This window comes from Falco naumanni, chromosome 3, assembly GCF_017639655.2.
Source record: "Falco naumanni isolate bFalNau1 chromosome 3, bFalNau1.pat, whole genome shotgun sequence".
NCBI classification, from domain to species: Eukaryota; Metazoa; Chordata; class Aves; order Falconiformes; family Falconidae; genus Falco; species Falco naumanni.
In genome coordinates this window covers 13,974,286-13,988,109 of record NC_054056.1, presented here as the reverse complement: position 1 = coordinate 13,988,109, position 13,824 = coordinate 13,974,286, and the positions used below count along the sequence as shown (strand labels likewise).

Below are 13,824 nucleotides of genomic sequence, written 5' to 3'. Positions count from 1 at the left end.
GAATTTCTGTGTGTAGTAGGACAGGCACCTCTAGGAGGTACATGACGTGCAGACACTGCTAACGCTGTAAATTCATGCACATACATACACAGATGCCCACTTGAGAAAACTTTATTTTTTAAACACTTGTGCCTGTCATTTCTCATACACTAGACTCCTGCCTCAAGCTCCTCTCCTGCTCAGCCTATACCCTCCAACATTTATCACTGGATTCCTAGAGTGGGTTTCCCTGAAAGGCACTTGCAAGATGCATAAAGGCCATAGGGCTATAGTGTCCTGCTTAGCCAATTTCAGTGGGTTGTGGATGTTACCAATTTGATCGGTAGGTTTTCAAAAAACAGTTGTGAAACTGCAACCCCTAAACAGCAAAGCCTCCTCCCCTCTGTCTCTAACACATTCCTTACTGCATCTTTTTCAGACACTTGGTTTCTTGACAGCATTTACATAACCTGGCTGAAAACACTCCCACAGCCGATTAAATGCCTGCTATGAAATCCAAAGCTCTGATTAAAAGGATGGAGCTTTCCAGGACTGCAGTATTTGTGCAGATGGTTAATACTCATGGCTTGCTCTATACAGGAGAAAGTGGCATTTTCTTTACAAGTACATACAGACTGAGCTTTCCCATGGGAATTGCTTGTTTTGTTCAGATTATTATTTTAAAGCTATCATCAGATGTGATCACCCATTGGATTAGAGGATGCAAATGGAGATGATCAGATAATCCCTGAGGCACAAAGCATTTTGAGTTGGATTTGAAGAGAGCGGTCACCTATGGTCAATTTGTTTAGCTCTGGGTGCTTCTCTCCTCTGTATCTTCTGGAAAATACTCGTGCCTAGTGGGTGTAGACCTTCAGAAATGTGGGATGTTGTAGTAATTTGCTCAATGAGGTAGCCTCTGAGCTGGCTGATGGGACAACCCCTTGTCAAAAAAAAATACATGGTTAAAAGAGAAAGGTGCAAAAGTGAAGAGCAGGGAAATATCCAAATAGGCCTTCCAAAATCGTCAAGGTGTCCCCTTTTCAGCTGGTGCATAGAAATCTTTGGAAAAGAGAACTTCTGATCTGTGCCAGTCAGATGAGCCTAAAGATCTAGTCAGACTAAAATATTAAAAACAAATGAGGCACAATAACAATGAACTCTCTGAAGATGGGGGTTTGTGCCATGGATCTTAGAACACAGACTTCAATTATGGGGGAGCGTTCCCTAGAATAGGGAAGTCCAATCTCATTCCTGTTATTTTCCCATCTTAGTGAACAAGCTTGCTCTGCTGAGATACCCTGATCTCTTTGGGGTCCTGCAGTTGTTTAGCTTTTCCTGAAAACTGGAAAACATTAACAGTAGCTAAAGCCGTGGGCCTTTATATTTTTTTGATATGGAAGAAGAGGACCAAAGTGGAGGATTTTATTGCTGGCTGGAGGGGAAGTGGGATCAGCTCTCACTTTACTGGGATTTCACTGGCAGGCCACATAACATAAATAATGGCTAAGCACGAGCAAGAAGCAAAACCTTTGGCTTGTTGCTGGGGTTGTACTATTCATCTGGCCCTAGATCCGGTGCAGAAATATGGAGCTAAATCTATAACTGAGTTTATTGCAGTGTAGAAAAGTGCTAGATTGCAGAAACTTTGTCAATCAAATCTTTCTCAGCTAGACATTGCCTAATTCAGGATTTTAACCTTTTTCCAGAGTTTCTCTGTCAAAACCTCAGAAATTCCCAGTGTTTCTCAGGCAGGAACCAGCACATGAGGAAGTAATTAATGAGAGCATGAGGGAAAAAAAAAAAAAGAATGTGCTGAATAGAGGCAAAACTGAGACTAAAAACCCTCATCCCACAGACTGCTTCCTCAGCCCTCAAGATGCAGACAAAAGACATTCCAGCTCCTGAAAGGATGCTGAAACACTCAGTAACCCCCCAGGACATTTTTGTAAAGAAGCAGTAGGACAGTAAGGCTGTCTGATGCACAGCATCTACGTATTGGAGGTGGAGCATCTCTTGAACTGAGGATATGTGAATCAGCAACAAGATTATCCCTGGTCCTACGTGCAAATGATCCACAGCAGACATAGGCTGCATGAAGCATCACATCAGCGCTAGTCTGGCTTTCAGAAAGAGCTGAGCAGTAAGTCTGGAATAATCAGTTAATTCATTAAGTATATAATGTTTTCTAGAAGCTGTACGCAGAGCCAGGACTGTTAGCCAAAGCATCTGATTTCCAGTAGGCTGAGTCTCACCCTTGTTCTGGCAGACACCTCGAACAACATACCAAATCCGCTTAGAACGCTTGAAAATAACCCCCACCATAAAAATCTTAGTTACTTTGGATAAATCAAAACCTTACAGGAATGCTGTGCCTCAGTTTTCCCATCTGCAAATTAGGGAGACAGGAATGCCATTCAACTGTTTCCCAGCAGTACTGTAAAGCTCATTTGATTAACGTTTATAAAAGCATGCATGATTCTTGGAGAGGAATTGCTGGTGAAGAATTAATTGTTATGATTGTTGCTTATTCCCCAGATGCCTGAAATATGGAAGTTGGCAGCACTGCAGAGGAAGTATCCTTGTGAACTCAGATAAGAGATGAACCAACCTGACAGTCAGGCTGCTAGCACAGGCAGGATTCATTATCAAACCTGGGGGTCTTATGTAGTTGATTTAATCTTGGAACGCAGGCAAGGCTCTGGAAAGCTTCGTCTGTCCCATGAAGCACAGAACCATAGCATAGCTTGGGGCGGAAGGGACATTTAAAGGCCATCTAGTCCCCCTGCAATGAGCAGGGGCATCTTCAACCACATCAGGCTGCTCCAAGCCCCGTCCAGCCTGGCCTTGGCTGTCCCCCAGGATGGGGAAGCAGGGCTCTTCCCTTCTGTCCCTGTCTGTGGACAATGCAGCTGTGCATCCCACACCCGGATAAAACAAGCTGGGCTCTGCCAGAAGAGAACAGCCCACCTCAGAGCAGCTGCTTTAGAGAGGCCAAGCTGCCTACAACACCTTAGAAAAGCCAAACTCATCTTACACCCTTCTCCTTGTACCAGCCTCATACCAGTACCAGCTCACATTTTCCCAAGGAGAAACCACTGCTCTGAAGAACTGTGAGATTTTAAAGAAATTCCTTGAAGATGCTCTCGTTAATTGATGCAGGTGCCCCTCATCTGTCTTAGCAACAGGTGGGAGCAGCGGGTTTGGGTTGCGTTGGGGAAGGGAGGGGAAAACAAACACGTGGGAGAGGTTGGTGGCTCCAGCCTGCCGGGGAGGGGGGGTCGCACGGCCGGTGGTGCGGGCTCGGCTTGGCCCCCGGGAGCGCCCAGCCCCCCCGGGGCAGCGGGTATCCGGGCTGGGGGAGCCGGGGCACCCCGGGGCTCCGGTAGCGCGGCTCGGCCCTGCACCACCCCCGCCCGGATGCCGCCGCCGGTTTCCTGGCCCGTCTCCCGGCCCCGGGGCCGCTGCTTCCTCCCGGGAAAGCCGCGGGGAGGGGGCAGACGGGCTTCTCCTCCCGCCTGGTTATTTTTTCCGGTCGGTGCTCCAGACGGGGGAGGTGGGAAGAGCCAAGCGCGGCGGTACCCCCTTCCCGCCCCCCCTGCGCTGCAGCACATGGGAAGCAAAAGTTTTCCTCCTCCTTCTCCACCTCCTCCACCTCCTTCTCGCTCCCCTCCGCCGGTTCCCCGCTTCCAGGCAGCCCCGAGCGAGCCGGCCCCGGGCCGGTGCCCCGCAGCGGGGGAAGGATGCTCCTGCCGGCCCCTCGGCTGCGGCTCCCGGGCACCGGCGCTGCGCCGAGCCGCTCGCCGGCGGGCGATGAGGAATAAACCGCTGCTGGAGCTGTTTCTGCTTCTCTGAAGGCTGGGAAGGAGCGGAGCCCAGACTTTGATCGCGTCTTGCCGAGGGATCTGCGAATTTGCGGAGGAAAGGGGCTGTTGGGCAGAAATAATCAGATGATTTAGCAACGGCGGCGAGGCAGCGCTGCATCGCTTTGCTCTGGCCCCACCATGGGCACCGGCATGTGTTCGAGGAGGCAGAAGGGGCTTCTGCAGACCGGCTTTTGCCTGGTGACTGTGGCATGTTTGGGCTCGGGAGTTTTCATGTACAACCACTTGCAGCAAAAGGTGCGGAACGCAGAAGCCCTGGCCCAGAAATACAAACAGCAGCAGGAGGCTCTGTCCGCCCAGCTCCAAGGTGAGTGACCTGCCCTGGGGGTGTCCACACACACCCAACTCCCCTCTCGCCCAGGGGTACCCACTGAGGGCTTTGCCGCACGACCCAGCAATGAGCAGGGTGCCTTTGTGGAGCAGCGTTCAGCTTTTGGCTTTCTAGAGCTCGAAGGAGCCGTCTTTGCCTCTTTCCTTCCCCCCCCTTTGCTGTCTAGAATTAAATAACCTTGAATCGGAATCGCTGCTCCCACGGCAGGGGGAACGGGGTGTGCTGGATTGGTGAGTTCAGCTGTGTCACGTCTATTCTTTTTCTTCTCCCTGTAGTTCCCTTTGGCCAAAAGGGCCAGTCCTGTGTCATTCTAAATGTGAAGCAGTAAAAATGCAAAGAGGACTCGGGCTGGTTGGGCAGGCTCGGAGATGTGGCTCTGCTCTCGAGCCTGTGGGAGCGGCTGTCGGAGTGAACAGAGAGGCGAGGGGTCCTTCAGTAAAGTTTGTTGTTATACCGTCTGCTGCCCATTGCCTTTGCAAGGAAACAAGTCAAGCATCTTCTCGAGAGATTGATCTGTGACTAGAAAAGGCTTGCCAGCTGGTTTTGGGCTGATGGATGCTGCAGTACATAGCTCCCTAAAAACGGGGAGGAGGAGGAAGAATTGGCTATTCTGAGTCCACTGAGCAGCACTTTTCCTCTGGCAAGAGGTGCCAGAAGACTGGAAGGCAAGCATAGTATGTGTATCCCCCTCGTTTGTCCTCCTTACATAAACATCAAGTGCACAAAAAATGACGTTTTAGCTCATGGGGAGATCTCAGTAGGGAAGGCTGAGGACACATTACTCAATTGCTGAACTCTGATCTTTGTCTAGTCTGTCGTTCCAGACTTACCGTGCCTGCCAAAGCCATGTTTCCAGCACCTGCCACCAGACTTGGAGCCTCTAGAGGGATCTGCTGAGCTCCCTGTAGGGAGTTTTGGTGGGAATCCACTCTGGTAGCCAGCCGTTGTGTGTGCAGTGCTGGAGGATGTGCTGGTTCTGGAGCGCCCGCAGAATGAGTTCGGTGTCGACAAAATATTGTTTGCCAATGGTTCTAGTGACTCTTCTAGTGACTCAAGGTCAAGGGATGGATTTAACATTTTTTTTTTCTCTTTTAACAAGTGGGTTTAGATTATAGTGTTTACATTGAGAGCTCTTCCCCAGGCTAAAATCGAATGCGGGGTATCCGTGATGATCTCAGTTGACACATCCAGTGACATTGTTTCTGTAGCCTGTATTGCTGGGGAATTCTGCAGATCTGTGACTCAACGTAAGTGCCCTCTGGCATTAAATCTTTCCTGGTGCCTTTGTGTGCAGTGTTGTGAAGCAAATAGAGCATTGTACACATGCTTCTTGTGCCCAGGGCTGTGTGTTTCTACCTGTAAGCTGGGAAAGCGGAGCGTGGTATATGTGTTTTGTTTCTCAAGGAAACATGCTTTAAAAAAAGCAAACTTGTAAATTGATCTAGTGGATGGGTTCGCTGCTTTTCTCTTACGTTTTGTTTCCATTTCTTCTTACTCTGTCACAAGGCAGGCAAACAGTTCCAGCTGCTGATGTGTTGCACAGTCCCAGCCACAGTGATTTCCACCTGCATCCTGTGTTTCTGAGATGCGAAGATCAGCAGGGCAGAAGTTAGCCCACATTCCTGTCCCGTGTGTCACCATCTTTTGCTTCTCTTGGAGAGGGGCTGGTTCTTCAGAGAATAAGATGACAGTGGTAGCCTCGGGGAACCCCAGTTTTGGGAAGAGGAGGCTCAAAGCAAACAACTGAGACAGGCTCCTATTTTTTCCACCCAAATATGTTTGAATGGCAGAGCTGCAGCCTGTTGCTGGGGTTTCTAACCCTCTGTCAGTCCTCCCATTCCTAAATACAGTTGTTACCATGGTTACCCTTTTTATTTTGAGAAGACACTTACATGTCCAACAATTTTAACAAAGGCAAAGCTGCTTTTTGGATTTGGCTGGTGGGAGAAGCCTAGCAATTGGCAGACAGGAGCCGTGTTCATGGAAGTCGTAAAGTGCAGTGGTGTCTTGCACATACGGCTGTGAGCCTTGTGCGTTGTCGCCCTGTGGTGCTTTGGTGCTGAACCAAAAGGGTTCCAAAGTTGGGGCTCGGGGCTCTCTCCCTGCCCCTTTGCTGACCTGTTGCATGGATTTAATTGCCGTGTCTTCTGCATCTGATTTCTGTCTTCTCAGCTCTACAAAAGGAGGACATGTTACTCTGAGGTGGAATTTGGTCCTGTTTAACTAGCACTTCAGGTGTTTCCTTTCAGCTACCAAGAATTTCCTACCCTTCTTGCATCCCAGTACAATAGATCATTGATGCTTCTGGTAGCCTCTGTAAATAAAGCTTGAAAGTGTCGGGCTGGGCCAAGAGTTGAGTAAAAGGGAAAAAGGAAAGCAAGTGGAGGAGGGAGTGAAACTCTTGAAACCAGCACTGCCTGTCCCATGTGCCGTCTTCTGCTGGCTGCACATGGGGAAATGGATCTCATCTACTTCGGTGCCAGCTTAATGGTTGGGCTTGATTATCCTAAAGGTCTTTTCCAACCTAAAAAATTCTATGATTCTCCTCTCTTAAAATAAGAGCAAGGCAGCTGCGGATTTTGCTGTAGGATAGGTAAAACACGGGTGAGAAGAAGAAAGGGGGAGGCAGTGTTGCGTGTGACCCTGTCCAACCTCTTGCCTGGTGGTTAATACCCCTTGTTCCACCCAGCACCTGCTGCTCCTGTGACCCACTAGATCCTCCTTTTACATTGTGGTTCAGCTGGAGACCAGGAGGAAAATCTGCTGGGCTTTTTCATCCCTCCATCTCTTCGGTTTCTGCTGGGTGGGAAGTATGTCTAAAAGTGCATGGAGACACCTTGCCAAATCCTGGGCTTTCCCTGTGAGCTGTGATTTGGAGGACACTGGTGCAGTGTCACGAGGCTCAGAGGGGATTAGAGACATGGTCTGGCAAGCTGTGACCTGGTGTGCCCCTCGGATGGATCTGTTCCATCCCAGCCCCCACCCCGACCTCGTGCCATGCCAAGGTAGGTAGCAGGTGGCTTTACAGCACAGCGTTGCTTTGCAGCCTCCCACTTCCCGTAGGTGTGTGCTGCGTACGTAGGAGCACGCTGCTGCCTGCAGGCTCGGAGCCAAGCTGGGGAGATCTTCCAGTCAGTTCACTAACAAACGGCACTCTCTGAACAGATGGGAAGGAAGGGTGCATTTACAGTACCATCCGCTTCTGCCTGACATTCCTGATGTGGCCAGACCTCAAACCGGTGTCTGGGATGGAGAAATTTTCTCTGTCACAACTGCTGGTGCACAGTGGCTGAGGATGAGGACGCAGCATCCTGCCCTCACCGTTGGGTATCTTTTACCCTCTCTGTCTTTCCTTTGCCACCTCTCTGGGTCAGAGAGGGAGGTATGAGGAGTCTGGCTTTCGTTCTGCTCCCCTTGTCCCTTGCTCTGGATGATTCTTGAGCCTGAGTGACTGGTGCCATCGGTGATTAGTTGTGATGTGACGGGATGGAGACTGGCGGGAGTATCTGATGCCTCTAACAAGGAGAGCCACAGAGAAGAGAGCTTTTCAGTTAGTGTTGACTTCTGTGTGCCAAGAGCTGCTCGGAGCTGAGCGCCGTGGGCAGTATGATGACTGTCTCCACAATATGTGCTGCTGGCATAGAAATCGTCTAACAAACCGTGCACCGTGTGTCGTTTTAGCAAAGCCAGAGCAGCAGATCAGATGCCTCTGGTGCCCTGCCCCATGAAAGCGGGGAGCTAGCCCGCACTCGGGGCTTTCCCAGGCAGGGGCAAAATGAAACCGCTTGAACAGCAGGAGAGTAAAACCTGGGACCACTGGCGCAACCAGAATCACTCTGCCTTTATGGATCTCTTAAACTGTCCCTGGCAGATGTTTAATCTTGGTACTCTGGGGTATATGAGGCAACCCCTTCACACAATCCACCCTGTTTTCTGTCATCTCTTCAAATGAGAATGAGTCAGTGGAAGGCCTGGGCTGTTCTTCTTTCCCAAAGGCAAAGCACTGCGAGGGATTCCATTGTTTGAGCAGGTCAAATTCTGCGTTTTAGCTCCTTTGGCAGCAGGTGACAGTGCATTAGTGCTGAGTTCTGGCTGAATTCCAGCCTGGATTTAGACGCTGACCACCCTCCATTCTCTCTTGTAATTGCAAATAGTTAAAGACTTCCTGGCTTCCCGTCCTCTGAAGCTTTTTGCTCTGCCAAGTTGTTACTTTATTCCACCACAAAGATGAGTAGAGAGACTACTTTATGCAACACTTACTTGCTGCTTTGTGTAAAGCTGAGCCCACCTTTTCTGGGCTCTGGAGACCTGGGGGAACAGCAGGAGAGATTACAACTTTTTTTTTTTTTTTTCCTAGTCACTGGAGGTTACTTCAGCTTAACTTTCTTATAAAAAAAAAAAAAGTGTCAGGAGAGCCAGATTTTGTGTCCTAAATTTCTGAATAATGAGCCTATGATATAGAGCCATTCTTAAAGACTCATTGCTTTGTGGTGCTTGGATTAGGATTTGTGGTTATGGGTGTCAGCACAAGCCTATTGCTCCAGATGCTTTCCTGTGCTGTAGTTTCCCATTTACTATGTGAGATCAAGGGCACCCAGTAGCTTGGGGTCATCTAAGCAGACCTTTTCTACATAAAAAAAAAAAAAAAAAAAAAACCCAACCAAAAAAACCCCAGTTATTTACTTGCCTAGTCCTGTGCTGAGAGTGCTTGGCTTTTTGGGGGGTGAGGCTGTAGCTGTTCAGCTTGCCCCCTGTGGTACACCGTGCTCTTTGCCGTGCTGGGTGATGGAGCACAACCGTGCTGTCAGTGAGGCTGCTGGTCGCTGCCTCAGTTGCCCCAAGTTCTTCAGCTGCAGGGATCTGGAGAGGTGGGTAACCTGCTCATCTGGGGTGAGTTTCTAACCCTGGTCGTAGCCTCTGTTTTCTCTCTGTATACTTGGGTTACTAGAAAATGAAAGCCCTGCAGGAGGAACTCCAACATGGGAAATTCCTCCAAGCCCAGAGCCACTGAGGCAAACGCCTGGATGCTCAGAGTACGGGAAAGTGCATGGTAAAGCCTGGAATTGCTGGGCACCCCGAACAGCCCCAGCAGCCGTGACTTTTCATTGCTGGCGTGAAGCTCTCATCACATCAAAGACTTGTCCTCAGGAGCTCTGTTAGAGAAGACTGCAAGAAAGTGAGATGCTTGTGGCAGAAACTCGAGTGCCCAGAGCTCGCAAATCTTTTGGGAAGTGGCTGATGTTCTTCAGATGACAATTTCATTGAACGAGGCTTTTTAGCATGTAGTGAAGAAGCACTCAGTCTCTTGTGTGCTTAGCTGGGCTGGGGAAGCCATCAGGGTGACATCTGAGGAGTCTGTTGGGAAAAGTGTTTCTAAAAATAAAGGTTTCATGAAGTAGATGCTTGGACAGCTGCAGTGATGGGCTTGCTGCTTACTGACGTGCTCAGCAGGGAAAAAATCCTTCCAGATTAAACCCAAATATTTCTGCTGTAATGGTTTGGCAAATACAGCAGTTTCCTCACTTCAGAGGAAAATATTAATGAAGTGGCCCAGCCCAGGGGAAGCATCTTCACCACTGGGATGTCTGTCTTTTCTAACTAGGGAAGGTAACAAGGAGAAGGAAAGAGATAGCATGGCCAGTGACAATAGGAATTCTTGACCTAGGACCACCGGCCCTTCCTGCTCCCTGAGGAAGGTCAAAAGTGACAGAGGGAATTAGGTGAGTGAGGGGACACAGCTTGGATGTGAATGTGTGCCTGGGGAAGGGCTGCTCAGCCTGCGGTGGGACTCAGCTTGACACAGGATAAACCCAGCCTAAAACATAGTCCTTGTACCTGCGGTGTCTAAAACCAGTATACTCCGGGAGAAGCCAGCTTGTCTGTCTTGTCCTGCTGAAGCCTTGATTTCATACAGGAAGGGTCGCTGTCTGTAGGCACTGAAGCTGCTCCACAGGGGACAATGGGATACTGGGGTGTTTGGATTTGGTTTGTGTCTTGAAGCCGGAGCCTCAGCTCCAGCTGCCCTCAGTACCTAGGCTGCTTGCCTACCTAGCTAGCTGGGGTAATGCCCCTGGAAGGCTCAGGAAGCGCTTGTGCTACAGTTAGCACTCTCAGGATTCAACAGTTTACCATGCCTGGCTTCGTTTATCACCTCTTCTTTCCCCCCGATTCGCTCAGGCACTCGGCTGTTGCTGGAGATCACTGAATATTAACAGATCCACTGCGGCAAACCAAAGCATTGCAAAAATCCCAAGCTTGGACCTAGCCAATGTCATGAGCTTGGCTTAAAAATCATGGGGTTAAACCATGTGGACATTCTTCTGTGTGGAAAAGGCATTTCCAGGTGGTAAGAAAACCACCAGTCATTGTGAGGGTCCTGAGACTCGCATTTGTTGTGATCCAACAGAAAGGAAATATGCAACAGTGAAGCAGGCTTTTAAAGAAGCTGGATAAAATTAGACTGTCCTCTCAGATCTGCCCTGCACGAAGTTGCAGGGGCCTGTGGCTCATGAAGGTGAGGAATGCTTCCCTTGAATGCCCAGCTTTGATGAAAAAGCTCTTGCAGAATGGTCATGGCAGCAGTGCTTTGCTGCCTGGTGAAATTACAGTCTTCTGTGCATTTAGTGTAATTAGGGGACCTGCCGTGAGGAAGACGCAGTTGAAAAATGCAAGGAATAGTTGCCAGTTTGCAATGCAAAAGGAAGAGGTGAGGCCCAGGGAGGCGGTGGGTGCTGTGGAGTTCTGAAGAACCAGGTGGCTTGAATTCCCTGCCTGGAGAAAGAGGTGGGGCAGCAGGGAAGTGCTTTTCTTTGGGAGGGTTTTTGTTTGTTTTCCTTCAGGGGCTACAGAGGTGTCAGACTTGCAGAGGGTAGAGCAAGAAAGGACTCTTCTGATCAAAAGGTTGATCCTTGTATAGTCCCTACCTCAGCCTTGCAGTTCCTGGATGATCCTTAGTATCGTTTAGAAAAATGTCCTAGCCTGGTTTTTAGGATGCCAGACCTGCCTGTGAGTTCTTCTCTTCATATCTATTGAGAGCGACACCTGCACTACCACAGATTTGGTGCCACTGATGGTCAACACGGTAAAACATTAGCTATACGTATGGACGGTTTGTGTCTCTTAAGTCCCCAGATTGGGGTGCCTGCTCCCTGCTAATGTGGGATACGTGCTGCCTTTGCCACTCCCGTACGACCTGAGCGGGGCTGGAGTCCCTATAGATTCACTTGCAGTGAGAGCACAAGTCACTTGGAGTTCTTGGCTTGGCAAGATTTCCCCAAGGAATGGGTTAGCACTTGTTTTATGTGTGAAAATATCATCCCGCCTGGTTTTCCTGGAAACTGTGCATCGTAGCATGACCTGCCCCCAAAGATTTTTGGCTCTGGAGGCAAGTTTCTCTTCTTGCCCCTCCCCTTGGAATTGCCACCCAGCACCATTCTGGATGTGCAGAGGGGATGGAGGAGCTTGTTGTGGCTGGATGCTGTGACTCAGGGAAAGCTTTTTGTTAGCATTCAGACATCAGCGTGGATTAAAATCACCATCCATCAGGAAGCTTCTCTGGCACTTCCATTTGTCATGTGGCTGCTGTACAAAGCAGCCTCATCCCTCTCTCCTGTCTCAGCTCCCATGCAGAGTACTGATGCTCTTTCTTGTGTAATGGGAGCGGCAGCTGCTTTTCCTTAGTGGCCTGAAGACCAGTTAATAGTTGGGTTGTGGAAGGGGAGAGAATGTCTCCCCTGCACGCTGCTGCCACCTTTGCAGAACGGATGACCTGGAAGGCTCTGGTTCTCTTGAGCCTGGTAATGGATTTGGCCCACAAATACACGGCTTCGCCCCTAAAGCTGGTTCTTGGGCTTCACAGCTGACTCCAAAGCAAAACCCAAGCGTGAATACTCGGGGGATGAGAGACTGCTGTGTTATATCAGGAATATCCGTTGTCTTTAGTCCAGCTGTCCCCACCCAGCTCCAGACCTTACCTGTTCAGAGCAGACAAAAGTGCTAACAGCTGGTAGCTGGAACCCTTTTGCAGGTGAGGACACCAGGTATCTGCATGTATTTCAGGACTGTTGGTTGTTTGGTCTGGATTTTACACGTGAGCTGCTGTGGGCTTAAGCCTAGAAACCCAGAGGTGCAGGTCATTCGAAGCAGGAGCGGCTCTCTTGTCTACGTTGGCTCTCTCGGGCACTTGCTGGCCCAGTCCACGGCAGGATTTGAGGTCCGCATGTCCCTGGCTGTGTGACCTGCAAGAGGCTTGTTCTGGGGAGAAGAATACATATGAAGAAATTTCAGGGGTTATCTCATGCTCTCCTCCTTTGTTTCCCCAGTTGTGTATGAGCACAGATCCCGGCTAGAAAGATCCTTGCAGAAGGAGCGAGGGGAGCACAAGAAGACGAAGGAAGGTGAGTCTCTTGCACAGGTGACGTAGCAGTGGCCAGCCAACCCTCCAGCTGTCTTGTGGGGAGATGTGTGTGTTGTACCCAAAGCATTTGCTGCCTTCAAGGCCACATGTGGATGTTGCTGAATGCCCCCAGCTGAGATTCACCCCTGGTTTGTACCTGGAGAATAGTTTAACTGACTTATCCATTGCCCATGGGCAAAAGGTGCTGGTAGGTGGGTTCTGTTATCTCATATTCCTGTCCATGTCCTCAGTGTAATCTGTGAGTAACAGCGCCCATGATGTGGTGTTTGAGCACTGTGAGTAGTAGTTAAACCTGGCACTAGACTGTGCTTTATTCTTGGGAAGATCTAAACTTTCTGAGAAAAGCGATCTGAAGATGCTGAGCTCTGTAAGTGCTTAATAACATTGGCATCACTGCGCTCCATGATACACGGACAATACAGACTGTCAGATCCTTTAAAGCTGATGTACAAAAGTAGATATACACATGCAGGATATCTTAAGACCATGAAATACAACGGGAAGTAGAAAGCTGAACAGAGTAGCTCATATACCTTGCAGTGGAGTAGTGTGCTTGGATGTCAGGCCCCTTTGCACCTCATTGTTGTTGACAACTTAATTGCTTGGGTTTTATCTTCAAAACTGGTATGTGGAGTACCATAACTACTCCTTACTCCTACCTGGACTGTGTTTCTGGGAATGCTGACATACAGCATCCAGGTTTGGCTGTAGCTCTGTGGCTACATAGCTAAGGGGGAAGCTGCCTTTCTGCCACCTCTTTCATTTATTTGGTGGGACCAAGTGCAAAAATAAAGCATTCTAATAAACATTATTTTGTCATGGGACCTTCCCATTTTTAAGGAGGTGGTGCAGATGAGATCAGCAGATGAGTTCCTTTTAGTCTCGCAGAAGCTTTGACTTCTCTTTTCCAGAGTCATCTATTTCAGAGCACCCCAGATCCTCACACTGCTTCAGCATCATCAAAACGTAGCCGTTTGCGTGCTGAAGTAGGAAGTCACCAATGCAGTTGCCTATGGAATGGGAAAGGAAGGACATTTGGGCCAGTCTAGATGGGTGGACAGCTCTCACAGAAAATAGTACCATCTTTCTGGGGGTGCTGAGTGGAGTCTTCCAGCAGCATCTACATTCCAGCTCATTGGGTTGCAGCCTTTTGCTCAGCAAGGGGCTGATTTCCTTCCTCCCTCCCCCCACTGAAATGCAAAACAGATCCGTGT

General features: G+C 49.3%; 1 protein-coding gene across 2 annotated transcripts in view; it reads left to right on the top strand.

The window, feature by feature from the left end:
• Positions 1 to 3,338: 3,338 nt before the first annotated feature.
• Positions 3,339 to 13,824, top strand: part of LOC121084678 (Golgi integral membrane protein 4-like) — a 36,870-nt gene continuing 26,384 nt past the window's right edge. The window contains exons 1-2 of one of the 2 annotated variants that reach the window (XM_040586476.1): positions 3,339 to 4,170; positions 12,516 to 12,590. In XM_040586476.1, the coding sequence (XP_040442410.1) occupies positions 3,984 to 4,170; positions 12,516 to 12,590 (262 nt within the window). In that variant the 5' untranslated portion in view covers positions 3,339 to 3,983. The remainder of the gene's footprint in view (positions 4,171 to 12,515; positions 12,591 to 13,824) is intronic. The other variant, XM_040586475.1, reaches the window with a different exon arrangement.